Here is a 22862-nt window from a genome sequence, read left to right on the forward strand (position 1 = left end):
TGAATAGCGGGGCAGGCTCGAAGGGCTAGATGGCCTACTCCTGCTCCTATTTCTTATGTTCTTTCCACAGAACAGAAGACACTACTTTTCAAACATACTAAACCCATTAACGATGGGCAAGTTTTTCCATTAGCACAGATGTGAAAGACAATGCAATGTGCAAACTTACAGCCTGTAGCAATACTAGATTTATTGGAATTTCCCAAATTTTTTTTGATAGCAGTCCTCCCCCAACATCATGGGCTCCTGGGAGGCTGATCTAGCTAGATCATAGCATATCTTCAGTTTTGCTATTCACTTGTTTTTAATGTATGAAGCTCTTCAAATACAGGAGCACCATCTTCCTAAAGCATTGAACATTGTTATAAACTGCTGCCAGTTTAAATAATTTTATACAAGGGCATGTCAACTCAAACTGCTTGCAGATGTCTGAAAACTGATTACAGAACTTAACAGTTTATTTCTTAAACTCAGTAAACAATACTACTGAACAAATATAATTGTGTCACTGAATAAAAAGCACCAGAAATAACTCAAAAAATAAGAAACTGTACAGGTAATGCAGGACCAAGAATACGTGAATCACATAAGTGTAGCAAAGAATCTGCATTTCCATAGCACATTTCTTGATTTCAAGAGGACTCAAGCACATTAAAGCCAATGAAGTACTGTATAAGTGTAGGAACTGTTATAACGGGAATTGCAATGGCCAATTTGTGCCATCAAGATCCCAAAAATTGGCAACAAAATAAATGAGCAGATTGTGTTGTCAGTGTTCATTAGGACATGACACAAACTCCTCCAACCTTCTTCAAATAGTGGCACGTATTATATTAGGGCTCTGATTGGAAATTGGATACTTAAAGTCATCCATGCATGCGACAAGAACATGCTTAAATTTACGTGAAACTTAACAGCTCTAGTCCATCCATGCAGCAGTTCCCCTCAGATGTTTTAACAATGGCATGAACCATATTTCTGATGCATTCAGTAACTGTACAAATACAAAATCAGAAATAATATATTATTCAAAACAATGTTGACAATTAACTCCACATTATGCCCATGTTCAAGTGTGACAATTAGTTGACAATCATTTTTTAATGAAGTTTCAGTCTGAAAAATTGTGCCATTAATTACTTTATACACAAACATTTGTTCCAGTGTATTTAATGGGATCTTAATTTAGTCAGACCTTTGCAATCTTTCACAAAAAAAAATGCAGTACAAAGCTTTGCTAAAAATCTAAATTAAAAAAATCCTTAATCTTATGCTTTCTACTTCTACCTACACTTGAGGCTGTCTTTGGGAGGAAAAAGATCTACTACTGTCAAAGGGGAATCATTAATCTATTTTTGCGTGAATTCTCCGTTCTGTTTTAAATAATAAACAGCAGATACCTTTCCCCCAAGTTAAGCAAAGTCTGTTTTGCAAGGAAATTTTCCTTATTTATTTGGCTGAAAGAAAATTTTAAAGTATATTTAAATAGGATAGTTTCCAAGGACAGGTAAAATAGCAAATATTCACAAGACAGCTGAAACTAGATCAGACATGAACATGTACACTGGACTTTGCAGGCTGTCTCTTTATTCATCAAGATGAATTTGCTCCACCTAATCTTTCATGTTTCCTGATCATGATTAGCAGCTTAGAGGTTACAAAAGTGAGTCAAGATAAGCATCCAAACTAGCACTTTTCAACAGAATTCAATTTCAACCAAGCCATATGAAAGGTTATTTTATTAAAAGCTGCCGTTTTCCTCTGGTTTTAGAAGGCTGGAAGAAGCAAGGACCACTTGACATCCGTTGTTAACATGATTCATTACTTTGTGTTTGAGGTGCACCACTTGCTCACGCAGGACACTGGCTGTCGAGGTTAATTCAAAGTTTTCTGACTTTAGAGTCTTTACTTTGTCTTCCAGTCTAGCAATCCGCTCCAGCTTCCGCCTCCGACAATTAGATGCTGCAATGCGGTTTCTCAGTCTCTTCTTTTCAGCTTTGACCTGCTGTCCCCCTTGGTCTAATGGGGAAAGTGGCGGAGATTCACTCAGTGGACCTACTTCAGGTACCGTCTGGGGCTCCTCTTGATATTTTGGACACACGAGCTGAGCCAAGGTTGAGAAATGATGCTGTGCCGGTGCAGAACCCACGAAGGGAATGTGCCCAGTGGAGTAACTTTCAGAACCGGTGTTGGACAGGCTTGGATTGTAGTTGCTGAGGTTAGTATACACAGGGACATCTCCTTTGGTCTGGTTCAGATGCAGATTGCCGTGATAGATTGAAGTGGAGGCATGGGCTGAGCACGGAGCTGCTGGCAAGACTAGATGCTGGTTCTGCTTGTGCAAATCCTGCAGTGCTTTAAGAAAGAGAGAACATCAAAAACATTGAATTATCCACAGTTGTAACAATACACAGAAAGAGGCTATTCAGACCACTATGTTTATACCAGCTGTGAAAGACCTATTCAAAATGTTTTCATTTTCAAGTACATGATGTGTGGGTTAGGTTGATTGCCTACGCTAAATTGCCCCTTCATGTCAGGGGGATTAGCAACAAATTCATGGAGTTTCGAGGATAGGTCTTGGGTGAAATTGTTGTTGGTGCAGGCTCGATGGGTTGAATGGCCTTATTCTGCACAGTAGGGATTGGATTCTATTCTACATATCAAATTCCCTTCTATTTCATGCCTTTATTTTCCCTTTTTTTATTTCCAGAGTATGTTATCCTGCATTCCAGATTAAACCTCATTATCTCACAATGAAAATAGATATTTACAAATGGGAGAATCCCCTTCAACTTAAAATTTATAACATGAAGCATGCTCAAGAGATTTTCACCAACATTCTTCCATGCCCAAGTTAGAGTGTTTCTTCTTCTGAAACTCATTGCCTACAAGTTCTTGAATCTTAGTTGTTTCAGAATTTAAAATAGGTACAATAATTTGTACTTTGCTTTATTTCTGCACCCCCCCCCCCCCCAACTATTCTGAAAGACGAACCATAATGGAGTACTGTCAAGGGCAAATATTCTAAAGGTCACAGTGGCTAGCACCAATGTCTCAACACCAGGGATCTGGGTTCAATTCTGGCCTCGAGTTGCTGTGTGGAGTTTGTATATTCTCCCCGTGTCTGCGTGGGTTTTTCTCTGGGTGCTCCGGTTTTCTCCCACAGTCTAAAGATGTGCAGGTCAGGCAGATTGGTCATGCTAAATTGCTCCTTAGTGTCAGGGTGATTAGCAGGGTAAATACTTGGGGTTACTAGGATAGGACCTGGGTGGGATTGTTGGCAGTGCAGGCTCGATGTGTCAAATGGCCTCCTTCACTGTAGGGATTCCTCTCAGTGAACTTTGAAGACTAGATCTTGATAGTTTATGTTCAGTATTTGTGTATATACTTTTAGAACATAAGAACATAAGAAATAGGAGCAGGAATAGGCCATCTGGCCCTTCGAGCCTGCCCCGCCATTCAATAAGATCATGGCTGATCTGTCGTGGCTCAGTTCCACATTCCCGCCCTCTCCCCATAACCCTTAATCCCCTCTCTTATCAAAAGCCCATCAACCCGTGTCTTAAAAATATTTAGCGAGGCAGCCTCCACCACTTCAACAGGCAGAGAATTCCAGAGATTCACCACCCTTTGAGTGAAGAAGTTCTTCCTCAACTCTGTTCTAAACCGCCCCCCCTTTATCTTGAGGCTGTGCCCCCTAGTCCTACTGTCCTTTCTGAGCGGGAAGAGTCTCTCCACCTCTATCCTATCCATCCCATTCATCATCTTATACGTCTCAATGAGATCTCCCCTCATTCTTCTAAACTCTAACGAGTACAAGCCTAGTTTATTCAGCCTCTCCTCATAGCTCAACCCCCTCAACTCCGGCATCAGCCTAGTAAACCTCCTCTGCACTCCCTCCAAGGCCAAAATATCCTTGCGTAAGTACGGCGCCCAAAACTGCACACAGTACTCCAGCTGCGGCCTCACCAATGCCCTATACAGCCGCAGCAAGACCTCCCTACTTTTATATTCAATCCCCCTCGCTATGAAGGCCAGCATCCCATTCGCCTTCCTGACCACCTGCTGCACCTGCAAGCTGGGTTTTTGCGACTCATGCACAAGGACCCCGAGGTCCCTCTGCACCGTCGCCTGCTGCAGTTTTTCTCCATGTAAGTAATAATCCTTCCTACCATTATTCCTACCAAAGTGGACCACCTCGCACTTGCCAACATTAAATTCCATTTGCCAGTTCCTGGCCCATTCGCCCAGCCTATCTAGATCCTTCTGCAGACTCTCCACACAATTTGCCTTTCCACCAATCTTGGTGTCATCAGCAAATTTCGACACCATACACTCGGTTCCCTCCTCCAGATCATCTGTATAAATGGTAAATAGCTGAGGCCCCAGCACCGACCCCTGAGGCACTCCACTAGTCACCAACCGCCAATCTGAATAGCACCCATTGACCCCCACTCTCTGCCTCCTATTTGACAACCAGTCCTCTATCCACGCTAACACCCTACCCCTAACTCCATGTCCCCTGACCTTCTGCAATAACCCCTTGTGAGGTACCTTGTCAAACGCCTTCTGAAAATCAAGAAAGACCACATCCACTGGCTCTCCTCTATCCACCGCCCTAGACACATCCTCATAGAACTCAAGTAAATTTGTCAGACACGACTTCCCCTTAACGAACTTCTTTCAAGCATAAAACATCATCCTTCCTCAAAGTAATCCCTGCCCAAAAATCTACACATTTCCTGCACTGTGAATTTTCAGATGCATTGTCCATATTGTAGCAATAACCACAGCATTTCACATTTTCTTTCGACACATCAACTGATTGGTGGATTTTTTTGCCTCCCATCAGTTATGCTAGTTATTTTTGTATTCACTTAACTTTTTCAAATACATTGAAGTATTGAAAATCATCTCCCAGCCCTGGTCACATACTCTCCATTCACCTGACGAAGAGGCTGTCCCCTCGAAAGCTAGTGAGAATATTATCAAATAAATAGGTTGGACTAAAACCTGGTGTTGTCAGACTTTTTACCACATTTTCTCCAGCACATCGTGGTGACAATTGTATGGAACCAAATGATGTGAGAAAGCCAAAAATGATATAGTCATTTAAACAACAATTATGCTAGATTGATGTCTTACAGTCAGTAGCCTTCCCAATGTAGATCAGTCAACAGTTTAAAAAGTTAAATGAAGTCAAACTCATGACAGGATACTGTAAATATTTGGAAAGGATCAGTATTGAGGAGGTTGTGAGCTAAATCATAAAGGCCAGATGATCCTATGCTTATGAACTTAAAGACAACCAGGTTAGACAGAAGCACGAGTCTTGCAATGTACTAACATCTTATGAGCTCTCTCCATAGATTTTCAGAGGGCCTTTATTACACATAGTGGAAGATCATACGCGTTGCATGCCTTTCACTCGTCTACATGATAATGCTTTTGAAAGCAAAGACTGGTTCCAGGCCATCTCACATACCTATTTAGAGGCATGGTTATCTAATCTTAAAGATGCATTGTTTATTAATGGGGAAATCAAATACAACAAGTATGTTTTCTTTGCAACTATTATGCTTTGTATGTAACTTTAGTGCAACACAATGGTGCAAACACTTTAAAAAGTTCTTCCAATGCTGCTGTATTGATTATTAGAATGTCTGGCAATCATGACTTAACCAAACATACTACAAAATAAAAATAATATTGATTTAAAATTCCAACCCTCATTCCTGTTAGGTCATTCAATTAGATAACCATAACTTTATCCATCATTTTGTATTACAGTGAGATAAAGACCAACATTCCAATAATTTTTTTGGTTTTCTCTTGTACCTGTCCAGTACAAGAAAGAATTTTTTGTACCTGGACCCCAATCCCTCTGTACCGCCAGCTTTTTACCATTTAGAAATCCGATTCATCTTTCTTGGATTTAGATTTGATTACTTCAAATTTCCCCTCACTGAACCCCACCCACCAGTTTCTTAACCAACTTTCTGTAGAGTAAGTGGAGCTGAGTCCACGAAAGATCAGCCATGATCTTACTGAATGGCAGAGCAGGCGCGAGGGACCAGATAGCCTACTCCTGTTCCTAGTTCTTATGCTCCCATCAATATTTAGCCACATCATCCCAATAAAAAGATAAAGCATAAAAGGCAAAGTTACCATACCCCAAGAATCACCACAGCCCTCAGATGAGGGGCAAGATCAAGGAGGCAGGCCTTCACAAATAACCTTAGCTAGTACAGGAACTGATTTGGCCTGGCTCTGCATCATTAACCAGCTGTCCAACCAACTGAGCTAAACTGGTTCCCAAAGATAAAATATAACATGCACCCAACTGCAATCTTTCTGTAGACACTTACAGTAAGAGTGAGGGTTTTCAATCTGGTCTCTGCTTCCCAACAAGAATCCCCGACCTGTGAATTGTAATGCAAAGATTAGGCTTTAAAAATCCAAAATGCATTTCAGTTATTTAAATTCAGAGAAATCATTGAATCATACATTATAGAAGGAAGCCATTCAGCCATCGAGTCTGCACCAACTACAATCCCATCCAAGCCCTGCCCGCACTAGTCCCCCTGACGTACTGGGGCAATTTAGCATCGCCAATCCATCTAGCCCACACATCTTTGGAGTGTAGGAGGAAACTGGAGCACCCAGAGAAAACCCACCCAGACACAGCAAGAATGTGCAGACTCCACACAGACAGTGACCCAAGACCAGAATTGAACCTGGCACTGTGAGGCAGCAGTGCTAACCACTGTGCTGCCCACATTAGGGTTAGTTATTTATTTACAAGTGAGCAACGCCAATCAGAAATCAAATGGAAGATTCAGTTACAGAAATAGTCTGTGATTAAAAGTCTTGACTATCAATATTTTAAACAATCTGTTAAATCTAGTGAAATGCTTTCTAGTGCTTTACAAAGGGACAGATGATGTGGAATGGGCAACATGCCAAGAGTAGAGTCAAAGCAGAATTAAAGGACTGGGCTTTAAGGAAGCGTTGGAAGGATATTCAGAGGAGGCCTGCCTTAAATGTCCAGTAACCTAAACTCACACCGACTCAGAGATTGAGAATGGGGCAGACATGCCGAGTCCATGTGCAGCTGGAGGGGGTTTAATAAAGGACAGGCCAGTCTCCAGGGTGCCCACAGCGGGGGGAAGCAGTTACTGAGGGAGGAGCTGGGGGAAGCGGGGATCTCCGCTCTGTGAATACCCGAGGATCGGGCCGCATGGGGGCCCAGCACTGGCCGGGAGGCCCGGGGCCCTCTCTCACTGGCTCCGGATCCCCGTGCCTTCTCTCGCTGGCAGGCCCGGGCCTAGGTCCCCTCTCTCGCTGATTGGCAGGCCGCTCTCCTCACCTTTCACAAAGGGATGCGCCAGGCCCTCCAGCTCCCTCCTGGAGCCGGGCCCGTCCGCCGGGCCCTCCAGCTCCGCCGGGGAGCTCTGTGGCAGCGTGTGCTGCTGGGAGCCGCCTCTCGAGCTGTCCGCCGCCGCCTGTTGTTGCTGCTGCTGCTGCCGCTCCGCCGCGTTTTTCTTCTCCATCATCATCATCATCATCGCCGCCGTCGAAGCCGAGTGGAGGTGGCCGCCGACACTCACTGCTTCATCCTGCTGGAAAGGCGTTCCCATCCGGCTGATCCTAACGTCGGAGGCGGACGTGTGGACCCTAGCAGCCACCGATCATGAAGCTGGAACGTGGCGCCAGCCCGGCCGCTGACGCACATTCACGCGCTCATGACGCACGTTCTAATAATAGCCTCGACGTCATTACGCGCCCCGGTGTGCGTCATCGCGTAGGGCTGCAGGTGTAACCCCGCCTCCAGTCGCTGACGTACCCCGCCCCCCCAGCCGCTGGTGTGGCCCCCGCCCCCAGACGCTGACGTACCCCGCCCCCAGTCGCTGACGTAACTCCGCCCCCACAGCAGCCAGCCAGCCCGCCCGCTGAGGCTCTTGTCACTCATGATGTGGAGATGCCGGTGTTGGGCTGGGGAATACGCAGTAAGGTCAAAGTCCAACAGGTTTATTTGGTAGCAAACGCCACTAGCTTTCGGAGCGCTTGCTGCTCCTTCGTCAGGTGAGTGGGAGATCTGTTCACAAACAGGGCGCATAAAGACACAAACTCAATTTACAAAATAATGGTTGGACTGTGAGTTTTTACAGCTAATCAAGTCTCAGAGCTACAGACAATGTGAGTGGAGAGAGCATTAAGCACAGGTTAAAGAGATGTGTGTATTGTCTCCAGACAGGACAGTTAGTGACATTTTGTAAGTCCAGACAAGTCATTATTGGGGGTTACAGATAGTGTGACATGAACCCAAGATCCCGGTTGAGGCCGTCCTCATGTGTGCAGAACTTGGCTATCAGTCTCTGTTCAGCGAGTAAGAACATAAGAAATAGGAGCAGGAGTAGGCCATCTAGCCCTTCGAGCCTGCCCCGCCATTCAATAAGATCATGGCTGATCTGTCATGGCTCAGTTCTACTTTCCCGCCCTCTCCCCATAACCCTTAATCCCCTTGCCTATCAAAAACCTATCTACCCGCGTCTTAAATATATTTAGCGAGGCAGCCTCCACCACTTCAACGGGCAGAGAATTCCAGAGATTCACCACCCTTTGAGTGAAGAAGTTCCTCCTCAACTCCGTTCTAAACTGCCCCCCCCCCTTTATCTTGAGGCTGTGTGCTCTAGTCCTACTGTCCTTTCTGAGCAGGAAGTCTCTCCACCTCTATCCTATCCATCCCATTCATCATCTTATATGTCTCAATGAGATCTCCCCTCATTCTTCTAAACTCTAATGAGTACAAGCCTAGTTTATTCAGCCTCTCCTCATAGTTCAACCCCCTCAACTCCGGTATCAGCCTAGTAAACCTCCTCTGCACTCCCTCCAAGGCCAAAATATCCTTGCGTAAGTGCAGCGACCAAAACTGCGCACAGTACTCCAGCTGCAGCCTCACCAGTGCCCTGTACAGTTGCAGCAAGACCTCCCTACTTTTATATTCAAGTCTCGAGTGTGTGTCGTGAAGGTCATCTTGGAGAGTGTTTACCCGAAGATCAAAGGCTGAATGCCCATGACCACTGAGGTGTTCCCCAACAAGTAGAGAACAGTCTTGCCTGGTGATTGTCAAGCTGCGTTCATTCATCCGTTGTCGTAGCGTCTGCGTGGTCTCCCCAGTGTACCATGCCTTGGGACATCCTTTCCTGCAGTGTATCAGGTAGCCAACAGGCTGAGTTGCAAGAATGTGTACTGTGTACCTGGTGGATGGTGTTCTCACGTGAAATGATAGCATCCATGTCACTCTGCAGAGCAAGTTTGCCCATGGTCTGTCTGAACTGCTCACAATGTAGCCTGCATGATTTATTATTGTCACATGTATTGTATATATTTAAAAGTATTGTTTCTTGTGCTATACAGACAAAACATACTATACATAGAATAGAATCTGTACAGTACAGAAGGAAGCCATTCAGCCCATTGAGTCTGTACTGACAACAATCCCACCCAGGCCCTATTCCCGTAACTCCACACACATTTACCCTGCTAATCCCCCTAACACTTAGGGGCAATTTAGCATGGACAATCAATCCAACCTGCACATCTTTGGATTTGTGGGAGGGAACTGGAGCACCACACAGACACGGGGAGAAACTACAAAGTACATAGAGTACTGGGGGTGCAAGTGCACAAGTCTTTGAAGGTGGCAGTACAAGTGGAGAAGGTTGTGAAGAAAGCCTATGGTATGTTAGGCTTTATAGGAAGGGGTATAGAGTATAAGAGCTGGAGTCTAATGTTGCCGTTGTATAGAACATTGGTTAGGCCGCATTTGGAGTACTGCGTCCAGTTCTGGTTGCCTTACTACCGGAAGGACGAGGAGACTCCGGAGAGAGTGCAGAGGAGGTTTACCAGGATGTTGCTTGGTATGGAAGGACTGGGTTATGAGGAAAGATTGAGCAAATTGGGGCTGTTTTCCCTTGAAAGACGCCGACTGAGGGGGGATCTAATAGAGGTATATAAGATTATGAAGGGTATAGATAGAGTAAACAGAGGTAAGCTATTTCCTATGTTAGAGACACACAGTACGAGGGGCCACAGGCTTAGGGTGAGGGGGGAGAGGTATAACACGGATATTAGAGGGAGGTTTTTCACACAGAGGGTAGTGGGGGTATGGAATGCTCTGCCAAGTAAGGTGGTGGAGGCAGGCACGCTGGAGTTGTTTAAGAGTTACTTAGACAGGCACATGAGTGGGTTGGAGATGGGAGGATATAGGAGATTGTTTTAAATAAGGTTCATTAGCTTTGGGACGTCCTTGGTAATGTAAAAGAATGTGGAATGACACTAATGTTTTTCTTTTTTAATTCATAGGTTTTAAGTTGGTCCGCCTTGTTGTCCAACGAGGGGCACACACGCGATGGGTCGTACTAGGGCTGCTCTTGAATGTTCAAGAATAGCCTAGTGCTTCATGTGTTAGTGTATGCTTGAACTAGACCAGATGCTGGGCAAGACGACAGCTCAGTGACTATCACTGTTTGCTGTGCAGACACGTGGATTTGGGCCGGTGTCTGTGGGAGTTTGCGCATTCTCCCCGTGCTTGCGTGAGTTTCCTCCGGGTGCTCCGGTTTCCTCCCACACCCCAAAGGTGTGCTATTAGGCTGATTGGAGGTAATAAATTGTCCCTAAATTAGTTTCCCTCAATGTGGAATGCCATTAGCATAGATAAGGGTCATGGGTGGAGGGGGTACTGGTAATGTTAAAATGGCGGCGCAGGCTTGTTGGGCCGAAGGGCCTGTTTCCTGGGCTGTTTTTGTTCTTCGTTCTATCGGAGAGAAGGAAAGGAGAGGATACAGAACAGCTTGTTGATAGCTGAGTGTTGATCATGCAGGGCAAAAGGCAGCAAGGGGTTGAGCAAGCGGCACTGCAAGGTGTTCCATGACAACATTCAAGGCATCACCAAACCAGCCATCGGGCACCTGGCTCTCTGTAGCAGCGTTAAGTGCATCTCTGGCCTGATGTACAAGGAGGTCCGCGGGGTGCTGAAGGAATTCCTGTAGAATGTCATCAGGGGCAAGGTGACACATACCAGACTCACCAAGCGCAAAACAGTGACCGCCCTGAAGCGCCAAGGGTGGACTCTGAATGGTTTCATTGGTTTAGGACGGTTTTTAAAAAGACTGTGATGGTACAGAATTGCACAATCATAACTAGGAGGCAGAAAAAGATCAACTTAATGTGAGATAGGTCAATTCAAAAGTCTGATGGCGGCAGGAAAAAAGCTGTTCTTGAGTTTTATTTATTAGTGTCACACATTGGCTTTCATTAACACTGTAATGAAGTTATTATGAAGATCCCCTAGTCGTCACACGCTGGTGTCTGTTCAGCTACTGAGGGGGAATTTATCATGGTCAACGCATCTAACCAGTACATCATTCGGACTGTGGGAGGAAACCAAGCACCTGCAGACACAGGGAGAACGTGCAGACTCCACAGTGTGATCCAAGCTGGAATCAAACCTGGGTCCCTGGGGCTGTGAGGCAGCAGTGCTAACCACTGGGCCACCATGCCACCTTAAAATTGGTTGGTATGTGCTCTCAGGCTTTTGTATCTTTTTCAAGAAAGAGTGGTAAAGGCAGAAACTCTCAACTTATTTAAAAGGTGTCCACATATGCACCTCAAATGCCATAACCTTGCACGCCAAATGCTGGAGAGGTGGGATTACGTAGTTTTTTTGGCCAACACTGACATGGGCCAAGTGGTCTCTTTTTGTGCTGTCTACATTTTACGATTCTAGTAACAAATTTAGGACACAGTAGGTATTCAGCTCATTGTGCCCACACCAGCCAGTAGTTATCCAGCTTAATTCCACTTTCTAGCTTTTGTTTTGGTTACGGTATTGAGTGCATTTTTAAAAGACAGCGATAGTTTGTGTCTCTCCCCCCCACCCTTTTGATTAGAGTTCAAGATCCCCAACACCACTTAGCTTAATTTCTCTTCCAAACTGTACTCTAATCTCTGCAATTATTTTAAAGCTCTGTCTCCTGGTTATGTCTCCCATTGAAAACAGATCCCTCCTATCCTGGCCCCTCAATTGTATGCAGCTTAAATAAATCATTCCTTAGTAAGCGTAAGTGTGTCTGCATGGGTTTCCTCCAGGTGCTCCGATCACCTGTCACGGTCCAAAGAGGTGCTGGGTAGGTGGATTAGCTATGCTAAATTGCCCCTTAGTGTCTCAAGATGTGTAGGGTAGGGGGATTAGCAGCGTAAATATGTGGGGTTGAGGGGAAAAGGACAGAGGCCTGGGTGGGATACAATGTTAGGTGCAGACTTGATGGCCAATGTGCAGGTTAGGTTGATTGGCTATGCTAAATTGCCCATTAGTGTCCCAGGATGTTTAGGTTAGAGGGATAAGCAAAGTAAAACATGTGGAGTTCTGATATAGGGTCTGGATGGGATTGATGTTGGTGCAGACCCAATGGGCCAAGTGGCCTCCTTCTGCACTGTAGGGATTCTATGAGTATTACAGCAACCAGTTGTAATGCTAAATGCTGTTAATTGTTGTAGCCCAACTAGAGTGACAATCTAGACTGAGTTGAAGTAAATAAACTAATTTAAAAATCCATGTTTGGAGAGGAAACTGTATCTTGTATGTATTTGAAGAGCAGGTGTGTATTTGAGGAGCATAAATAACTTTTTCCATTGCATTAAGATAATCATCTACTTTACGTAAATAAAACCACCTAGTATTTCAAAGCCTGCTTCTAGATTTGATAGAAGTATTTGTTTATCCAGCCCTGAGTATTACTTGGTGATGTGTGACATATTCTGGTGGCTGGTAGATAGATTATCAGTTCATCGTTACAAACTGTGGATCTTATCATTGTCTTTCCTGTGCTGTCAAGATGAGCAAACTAAATCAGAAATTTGTTTACGAGTGGTTAGTAAACACCCAAGAAAATATCTAACATCACCCAAGGTCATGTCACATTCTAATCCTATAATCAGACTTTCCCTTAGACTTACCATTCCTCCCCATGGTATAAAATTACACGAGATAATCAAAACATTTGGGTGACAGAATATAAAACTGTGTTTTTATTCCATGGTTATTTTAGAATTTTACCAATTTTTTGCAGATGCAGTTCTATCCAGAAACTTGGTTTCTGAGATACTACATTGCATTACATCTTTTAGCCACGATGTTACTGAAATAATCAAGCGGCTCAGCTAACTGTGCAAAGATTATTTTATATACAACTTGAAAATGTGGTTAAGACTTTACAGAGCAAAGTGACCACTGCAAATTCCAAAGTTCAAATGCAAACTATATTCTCTTATTTTCCCTCAAACCGAGAATAAAGAAACATACTGTGAAGGTCGAGATTCAAAAGTAGTATTGATCATTAAAGGTAGGAAGTGCAAATAGATAGAGCCACTAAAGGCATGCAAATACAGTCCTTCGTTTTGTACCCAGTGACAAAGTACAAATGCAAGGAGGTAATATCGAACTTGTACAAAACTCAAAATTGGGATGTCTACAATTTTGACACCCTGTCGTATAGGAAGTTTATAAGGAACAATTCACTGCAAGGGATAAGGGGTTACAAGTACAAAGACTTAAAAAATTGAGACCTCATTCTTTTTTAGTAGAACTAAGAGATTAAGGGGTGACATGACAAAGCCATTCAATGATTGCAAAAACTGTATTGATAGGCTGTAACTACTGAGTGATATAAGTATATAAATTAAAGGTTCACCAGAATAATTAAGGGAAGTTAGAAAAACAAATATCAGTCGATGACTAGAATGTCAAATTCTCTGACAAAGAACAGTTGAATTGATCCAGGGCAGCACGATGGCACTGCTGCCTCACAGCATCAGGGACCCAAGTGCGATTCCCGGCTTGAGTGACAGCACTTTCTCCCCATTCCTGTGTGGATTTCCTCCCACAGTCCAAAACATGCGCTGGTTAAGTGCATTGATCACACTAAATTCTCCCTCAGTGTATCAGAGTGAGGCGATTAGGGGATTTTCACAGTAACTTCACTGCAGTGCTAATGTAAGCCTACAGTGACTAATAAATAAACTTTTTTACTTCTAAAAAGGAACCAGATGGTTGCTTGCAAAAAAGGCACAATAAATTGTATAGGGAAAAAGCAAGAGAACAAAATTAGATTAGATAGTCATGGACAGAAACAATGCAGTTTTTGCTGTAAGGTTCTCTTTCACACAAGAGAAAGTCTAAACTGCACGTTTATTTCCTCTTTTCTGATATTGACTTTGTGCCACCTAGTTGAAGTTTGTGGTGTTAAGCAAAGTTACCTGTAGCCTTTAGAAGCTTGAAAACTTTATGGTTCTGCCAAGTGTCTTCTGCAGCATAAGCATCCCCAGTTTCTTCACTTGCCTCTTAACTACTATTCCCAATCCCAAATATTGGTGTAGCTGCAGTTAGTATACAAAGCCAGGATATCCTCCACTATATATACACATTTCAAGCAGGACTGAAACCTCACCATCACCAACATTAACTGGTATTCCATGTCTTTAGCTATATATGCCAAGACTCAGTTTGTCTTCATTGTTGTCTCATGGCGATTGTTTAAGTGACCTTCCTTTCAGTATCCCTAGATCGGACACGTCTTATGAACGCTTTTTCATCTCATCTTCACTGCTTGATCTCATCACTTTGCACTTACAAATTTAGAACACCCAAAAAGCAATATCACATGTTCCTCTTTAGATGGTCTGCTTGTGTTATTTGCGTTAGTTCCCAACCCCATATATCAGCAAATTTATTCAGCTGTTTCTATTTAAAATTATTTATGTACAATGTAAACAATTGTCCTGGCAGTGACCCCTTGAAGCATTTTGCTAGTTATCTCCTTCCTGTGAATGTGGGTAGTAAAGATAATTGGTTACGTTTCTACACACTACCTGTCATTTAGTAAGTATTGTATCCGTAAATATTTTTACATTTAAACTTTAATCACTTCATACAAAGTATCATGTAACAGCACACAGCTCTGATGTGGTAATATCTCTTGTGTGTTAAGTTCCTGTAATAACTTCTTCATTCGCTGCAAGCGTTGCTCTTGACGGCGAGATTTCTGCTGCAAGAATTTCAGTTTCTTTTTCAGCTTCTCATTCTGTTCTTCCAACTGCTGAATCTTTTTCTTTTGCAAACATGCATCACCTACACTGTAGCTGTGATCGTAAACAGTTAGCAGACCATTTGCTTGCTTTAATTCAGTGTCCTCTGTTATTTCTTCTGTTGTACAAGGTTGGTCGCTTGCCTTTGCCATTTCTAACTTCTAAAAATACAATAATTAATAGATTAACACTTCTGAATACATACTTTGAATATTCAGTCATAGCAGATTTAAAGCTTTGAATCACATTTGTAAAAACAGATCTACTGTAGTATTTCCTCAAAGTATAAATTTTTCCTTGAAATACAACAATTAATGTTTTAATTGTTATATTTCAATATTAAAGTAGAAGATGGCTGACAAGTTACATAAAAATATCAATTAAAGCACGTTTTACCAAAATGTCTGACCTAACAAGTTTTGAATTAAAATTTTTCAAATTCAACATTATGCTTTTCCACTTGAAATCAAAAGATTTTGGGAATAGTGAAAGAAAAGTTTAATTTCTGCGCATCTTTGGTTAGGTTAAATGCCGATGTGTCAGACAACAAAATGTGTTGAGATGAAGAAAGATTAGTTTCCTGGGAAGGTATCAGAAATTAGTGTGATAACCAAACAGATATACACACTTTCAGGCTCACAAGTCAATCACCCCAAAGCCTACATTTTCCCAATGTAAAAAAAATCCAATGAACTGAGGTCATGCCTTTCCTCATCTAACGGTGTCAAAACAAGCAGCCTATAATGCACCGGGGTATGTTGTATATGATAATGTTAATAATTTAGCCTTTATATTTACTTGAAAGAAACTGTGCTTCAAAAGATTAAAAACTTCTTCATAATACTAGAGATTTTCTAGTGGTCTCCACTGTCAGTTTAGCTCAATTGGCTGGATGGCTGGTTAGTGATGCAGAGTGATGCCAACAGTGCGAGTTCAATTCCTGTACAGGCTGAGTTATTCTCAACCCTCTCGCCTGAGGTGTGATAATCTTCAGGTTAAATCACAATTAGTCAGCTTACATTCATCTGGGTACATGTAACTTTACCTTTACAAGAGGTTAGAAGGGCAGAGCTCCCCAGGTATCTGCCAAATTACATGCATATCTAAGTACACAGAAGCTGGGAAATAGCATGTTTTTTTTAAAGCATTCCACCCAGTTTTTACATACAAGTTTTATTATTCTGTTAGTGAATTTTTTGCCTCTATGCATTTCTTTAGATATAAATCAGCTACACTAGCAATTTTTGTCTGTACACAAGTCAAATGCAAGCTATGTTCTCTTGATTCAGTTGACAGGACAATGTATTTTGCTGCGAGATTTACGATGACTCTATCCTAGTCTAGCATTTAACTCAACCCAAGCACAGCAGTTGAGGGGGGTGGGGGAATTTGAAGTTAACATGTTTTCTTTCCATCTGCAGAATGAAGTGATTTAAAAGTGCTGCCATTGCTTCTTTAATAAAAGCCATTAAATAATGTGTACTAGATGTTCAACATTTATGCAGTGTTGCTAAGATGCACTTGGTTTTGGACAAAGGTGGTGCCTTTGCTTCCCACGTAAAAGTATTTAGTGCAGAGTTCGGACAGACACCGCTGGGCAATACTGACAGCATCCGACATCGATAGGGGGACTGCGTTTCCATTATTAATGCACAAATTGGCCAACAATTTGTGAAGAGGTACAAGTGAATTGCTGGATCATTTACACCACTCTGCAAACACAACATTTCCCCTTTATTCTCCCTTGAGTTTCATGAATTTGTTATATTTGCCCAGTAAACTTGCCACAGAAAGTTTAGTCAAGTGATAAATGTGCAATAAGTCTAAATGACTGCCAATCAACCTCTGATGCAAAAAATGAACAATTTAAAGTGTGGAGTCTCATTTCATTATTTGGTGTGGTCTCACCAACACTATATAATTGCAGTAAAACATCCCTGTTCCTATACTCAAGTCTTCTCACTATGAAGGCCAACATATCATTTGCCTTTTTTACTGCCTATTTACTTTCAGCAACTGATACACAAGGACACCAAGGTCTCAGAGTATCCACCCCTCTCAATTTACACCCAAATAATAATCTGCATTCCTATTTTTGCAACTGAAGAAGATAACCTCATATTTTACGATATTTGCCATGCATTTGCCCACTCACTTAGCCAAATCATGCTGAAGCATCTCTGCATCCTCCTCACAGTTCACCCTCCCAAACAATTTGAGATAATACATTTAGTTGCTTCATCCAAATCATTAACATATAATGTTATAATATACAAGGACAGCATGGTGGTTAGCATTGCTGCCTCAGTGCCAGGGACCCAGATTTGATTCTGGCCTCAGGTGATTGTCTATGTGCAGTCTGCACGTTCTCCCTGTGTCTCCGTGGGTTTCCTCCACATGCTCTGGTTTCTTCCCACAGTCCAAAGATGTGCAGGTTAGGTTGATTGGCCATACTAAATAGCCCCTTAATGTCAGGGGCATTATGCTGTGCAGGGTAAATATATGGGGTTACAGGGATAGGGCCTGATTTGGATTGTCATTGGTGCAGTCTTGATGGGTCGAATAGCATCCTTCTGCACTGCAGGGATTCTACAATAATAATGTGAACAGTTGGGGTTCTAGCACAGATCCCTGTAGTCCCCAGTTAGTCATTGCCTGCCAATTAGAAAAAGACCCATTTATTCCAAATTCTGCTTCCTATCTGTTAACGAGCTATCGATCAAGATATTACCTGCCACCTGTGTGCTTTAACTTCACATAGTAGTCTAAGTGAGACCTTGTCAAAAGCCTTCTGAAAATCCACTGGTTCTCCCTGGTCATCTTCACTAGTTACAAGAATGCCATTACAAGCACCATTTGTAAATCCATGCTGACATTGTCCGATTACAGGACTGCTTTCCAAATGCTGTGTTATGAAGTCCTTGATAGTGGACTTGAGCAACTTCCCTACTAACAACTTTAGGTACTGGTCTTTAGTTCCCCATTTTCTCTCTACCTCCCTTTTTGAATAACAGGCTTACGTTAACATCCTCCTCTCACTATTAATCCAACCTTTCATTTCCTTTCTATTTCTGTACCTTATTTGACAAATTCTACCACTAATTGTCTCTCCTTCCTATGTTTACTTCTCAATCCTTAAATCTTATTGGTTACGGTGATACACTGATGGTCCTGTTGGGCAGTGGATCTCTGACCATTCTCAGTTTGTGGTTACAGAGCAAAAAAAGCTTTGAGCTGAAGGGCTCAAGAAGAAGTCCAAACTGCGCAGAAATCAAGTTGCTCAACTCTAACAGATTCCAGCCCACTATTGAGACGTATAAGATGATGAATGGGATGGATAGGATAGAGGTGGAGAGACTCTTCCCGCTCAAAAAAGACAGTAGGACTAGGGGGCACAGCCTCAAGATAAAGGGGGGGGAGCGGTTTAGAACGGAGTTGAGGAGGAACTTCTTCACTCAAAGGGTGGTGAATCTCTGGAATTCTCTGCCCGTTGAAGTGGTGGAGGCTGCCTTGCTAAATATTTTTAAGACGCGGGTTGATGGGTTTTTGATAAGAGAGGGGATTAAGGGTTATGGGGAGAGGGCGGGAAGGTGGAACTGAGCCGCGACAGATCAGCCATGATCTTATTGAATGGCGGGGCAGGCTCGAAGGGCTAGATGGCCTACTCCTGCTCCTATTCCTATTTCTTATGTAAACCAAGATGTCATTTCTCTGTTCTAATTTTGTAGATGTTAAAGAATCCATGAGACTGTTCAAACAAGAGAGACCTAGCTAACTTTTAGTCAAATAACACGATCAAGAATAGCTTAAGTGATAACTAATTTCATGGCTATTTGTGTTAAATTTCTGATGTTAGATCTTAATAGGATAGGGTCATTATGCATTACATCGTACACTTAATTTAAATTTTGATTGAACTGCAAAGTCAAACTATAGAATGGGTTGGACCCACTGTATTAATCTGTATAAAAGGTACCTTATGCAGCACTACATTTAAAATTATCTGTCCTGACAAAATCACCCAGACTCAAAACACTAGCTCCATTCCTTCTCCGCAGATGTTGTCAGACCTAAGACTTTCCAGCATTTTTTGTTTGGATCAATATTGCATTGTAATTGAGTAACAAAAAAGTTACCTTTGACTGTTGATTTGGTCGGGTAAAGCAAAAAATGGATGGTACAGCATTTTCTTCCAATATTTTGTTGTTACAGTTCTTTCTAAAACAGTCCAACGTGAAATGTTCTGAGCAAAGATTGCTGTTTTTGGTGGGTGTAAAATTACGTCTCCTAACTGCAGCCAGCCACTTCTTACAGAGCTCCGGTCGTTTCAGGGGAAACCTTTAAAGAGGTTTTAGAAATATCGTTAGAGGAAAGATCTTAATTGCAGTCAATGTGACAATGTAATTCTTCTGCACATTCACTAGCCCCTCAAAGATGTTACCAGACATGCATCAGGATACACAATGATGTCAGTCTCCATGAGTATGCAAAAGGTGAGATTTTAATTCTAAATATTATTGTGTGCAATGCCAGGTGACTGGCCAGTCCTCATAACAACTACATTCATCTGCATGTTCATTTGGCTAGCCCTAAACTTAGGAAGTAACTGTTGTACAGCTCCTCTGTGGCCGTTTTACACTTCCACACAGTTCTCTTTCAGTAAGAGGCTCACTGTTACACCACGTCAGAATTTCCTAGATTTAAACTCCACTTAAAATGTCAAGTATTTTACATTTCAAAAGTACTGTAGCCAGTTGCATGATCCACAAAAAATAATGAAATAAGCTGGCAGGCTGAACTTAGGAGAGTGAACGCACAGCAAGATTGGCTGAGCAAGAAATATTGCCTAGGACATCAAAACTTGTCTGCTGTTTTCTGAATAGTGCCATGGGATCTTTTATATCACCTAAAAAATCCAATGGCACGAAGCCTCAATGTAAACTCTCAACTAAAACACAGCACCTCTGGCAGTGCAGCACCTACAGGGAAGTCAGCATTACCGACCAAAGCAAATAGTGTTGGTGGATCACAGATCATCAACTGAGCAGGAGGAACAACGCTTCAGCCCTCCCTTGAAGTGACAAAAAACAAACAAACATCAGCTGAGGCTTGGGGCTATTGCTTTTCAGACACCCAAATTTCAAGAAAACTCTGCTCAAATTCACGCAACACACAGTCATACGCATATGGTGCAGGTGCAAGAACTATTGGCAGAGTCTGGAACTTGCATCTGCAATACAGGAGGGCAGGACATGATGACTATATCACTGCAGGAGATTAACATAGGCACTACATAGGAGAAGAGTGCAAGAGCTGATGCAACTTCTGCAGTGGATAGATGCAAGTTTCACAAAGTAATCTTAATAGATCAGAAAATGCACTCTTTGTAGTTTTGACTGGGAGTCATGCCCATTATGTTTAAAATCATATTGGCATGCTTCCACTTAAGCAGCAGCATCATCAATCCCACCCCCATCATCTCCCCTTACCTCCTTCGCTTGATTCTGATGGACATGCTGTGAGCAGAAAGATCAGAAAAGTCAATGTTTTTAGGTGTTGATTGAGGGATGAAATATTAGCCAGGACACCAGAAGAACTCAGCCACTCTAAGTTCAGGTAGTGCTGTGGGATCTCATACATCCACCCAAAGAGAAGTCTAGCTTGGGTCCAAATTTTAACCAGTTTGTTGAATCATACAGTCCCCCTCAGTACTGCAGTGAAGTATCAGTCATACTGGATTATGTGCTAAAAGTCTCTGCAGCCTGACTCAAAGACAAAAGTGTCACCACTGAGACAGACCAACAACAGGAAATAGTTCAATTCAGTTGCATGTATTACCAAATTAGGCCAAAAGGCAAGTTGCAAACAGTTTGTATTTTATAATAACAGTAATCATTACATTTGATCACAACTAACACCTCCCAGAAAAGCTTCTTGCCTGAACATCCCCCATTCCCATTTCCTGAAATCCCATTCCATATCCCCACATCACCATTCCTGTGAAACTCCCTTCCCCAAAACCATTCACCCCACCTAACCCCGTGCTCCTCAATTCAGCTCTGACGAAGGGTCATCCTGGCTCAAAACATTAGCAGCTGTGGAGAGAGAACAGAGCTATCAGGCCTGCTGAGATTTTCCAGCAATTTCTGTCTTTGCTCTTCAGCTCCCCTCCTGAAACCTCATCCTCAAACCTGACTCAAATCCCTCCCCCGAATATCATTCCTCCTCATCCCAATACCCCTGCTCCTCACAAATCTCCCTCCCTTCACCCTCCACCCATCCTATTTCTCCATCCTATCATCCTCCCCTTCCCTCAACCTCCTCACCACTTCTTTCTTTTAACTCCTCCCTATCCCCTCAACACCTTCCCCTTCCCTCAACACCTTCCCCTTCCCTCAACCTCCTCCCCACCTCTTCCTTTCCTTTACCCTCCTCCCTATCCCCTCAACCTCCTCCCCACCTCTTCCTTTCCTTTACCCTCCTCCCTATCCCCTCAACCTCCTCCCCACCTCTTCCTTTCCTTCAACCCCCTCCCTATCCCCTCAACGTCTTCCCCTTCCCTTCAACCTCCTCCTCCCTACCCCCCTCAACGCCTTCCCTTTCCCTCCACCACCTCCACGCCCCCCTCAACCGCTGTTTAAAGGCTGCCCCCGGAACCTTATCGCTCACAGGTGGCGTCCAGACCACGGAGGGAGAGAGAGCGTCAGCAGCCAAGCGCTCCCTACCTGTGGAAGGAAACTCCCCGGTCCTTATCATAGCGATTCTTGCAGCCATAGGCCGAACAGGACAACACCATGACACAAACCCTGTCCCGCTGCCCAGCTCACCCACCCGAAAACAAACCACACCCTGATTGGCTGCACGGAGCTCTGCTCTGATTGGCTGAACCAATGCAGACTCTGATTGGCTGTTGCTATCATGGCTCTGATTGGTTGGATCGACATTTGGTGGGGATGTAATGAATGTTCTGGAGAAATGTAACCTCCTGCAGTGCTTGAAGTTTATTTGTTAGTGTCACAAGTGGGCTTACATTAACATTGCAATGGAGTTACTGTGAAAATCCCCTAGTTGACACACTCCGGCGCCTGTTCGGGTACACTGAGGGAGAATTTAGCGTGGCCAATGCACCCAACCAGCACATGTTTCAGACTGTGGGAGGAAGCCGGAGCGCTCGGAGGAAACCCACGCAGACACTGGGAGGATGTGCAGACTCCACACAGACAGTGACCTAAGCCAGGAATCGAACCCGGATCCTTGTTGCTAGAGGCAGCAGTGCTAACCACTGTGCCAATGGGTACATGCTCCCTATCAAGTATTAAAAACCCCCAGTTCTTAGCTTATGATTGTGGTTTTCAGTTAGTCTATGTTTGATTGGGTGTTTATTATTGATGCTCACTGTCTTTAATCGAATAATTTGATTTTTGTCACATGTATTGGGATACAGTGAAAAGTATTGTTTCTTGTGTGCTATACAGGCAAAACATATGTTCATAGAATAAATAGGGGCGAAGGAAAGAAGAGGTTGCAGAACATAATGTTGCAGTCATAGCTAGGGTGTAGAGAAAGATCAGCTTAATATAAGGTAGGTCCATTTAAAAGTCTTTGACCGCAGGGAAGATGCTGTTCTTGAGTCATTTGGTACATGTCTTAAGACTTTTGTTTTTTTTCCTGATGGAAAAGTCATAGAATCCCTATAGTGAAGGAGGAGACCA

The 22862-nt window shown here is 43.1% G+C and overlaps 2 protein-coding genes across 2 annotated transcripts; both read right to left on the reverse strand.

The window, feature by feature from the left end:
* Window positions 1–436: 436 nt before the first annotated feature.
* On the reverse strand, window positions 437–7700 carry LOC145347095 (transcription factor Jun-like). The gene is made up of 3 exons (XM_080195011.1): window positions 7373–7700; window positions 6372–6425; window positions 437–2355 (listed from the first exon to the last, which is right to left on the reverse strand). Exons 1-3 carry the CDS (start codon window positions 7641–7643, stop codon window positions 1742–1744), a joined length of 939 nt encoding a protein of 312 aa, XP_080051137.1. The 5' UTR covers window positions 7644–7700; the 3' UTR covers window positions 437–1741.
* Window positions 7701–14964: 7264 nt separating this feature from the next.
* Window positions 14965–21987, reverse strand: LOC145347117 (THAP domain-containing protein 1-like). The gene is made up of 3 exons (XM_080195024.1): window positions 21876–21987; window positions 19287–19488; window positions 14965–15311 (listed from the first exon to the last, which is right to left on the reverse strand). Exons 1-3 carry the CDS (start codon window positions 21944–21946, stop codon window positions 14976–14978), a joined length of 609 nt encoding a protein of 202 aa, XP_080051150.1. The 5' UTR covers window positions 21947–21987; the 3' UTR covers window positions 14965–14975.
* Between the last annotated feature and the right edge of the window lie 875 nt (window positions 21988–22862).

This window comes from Carcharhinus amblyrhynchos, chromosome 1, assembly GCF_965287045.1.
Source record: "Carcharhinus amblyrhynchos chromosome 1, sCarAmb.v2.hapA, whole genome shotgun sequence".
NCBI lineage: Eukaryota > Metazoa > Chordata > Chondrichthyes > Carcharhiniformes > Carcharhinidae > Carcharhinus > Carcharhinus amblyrhynchos.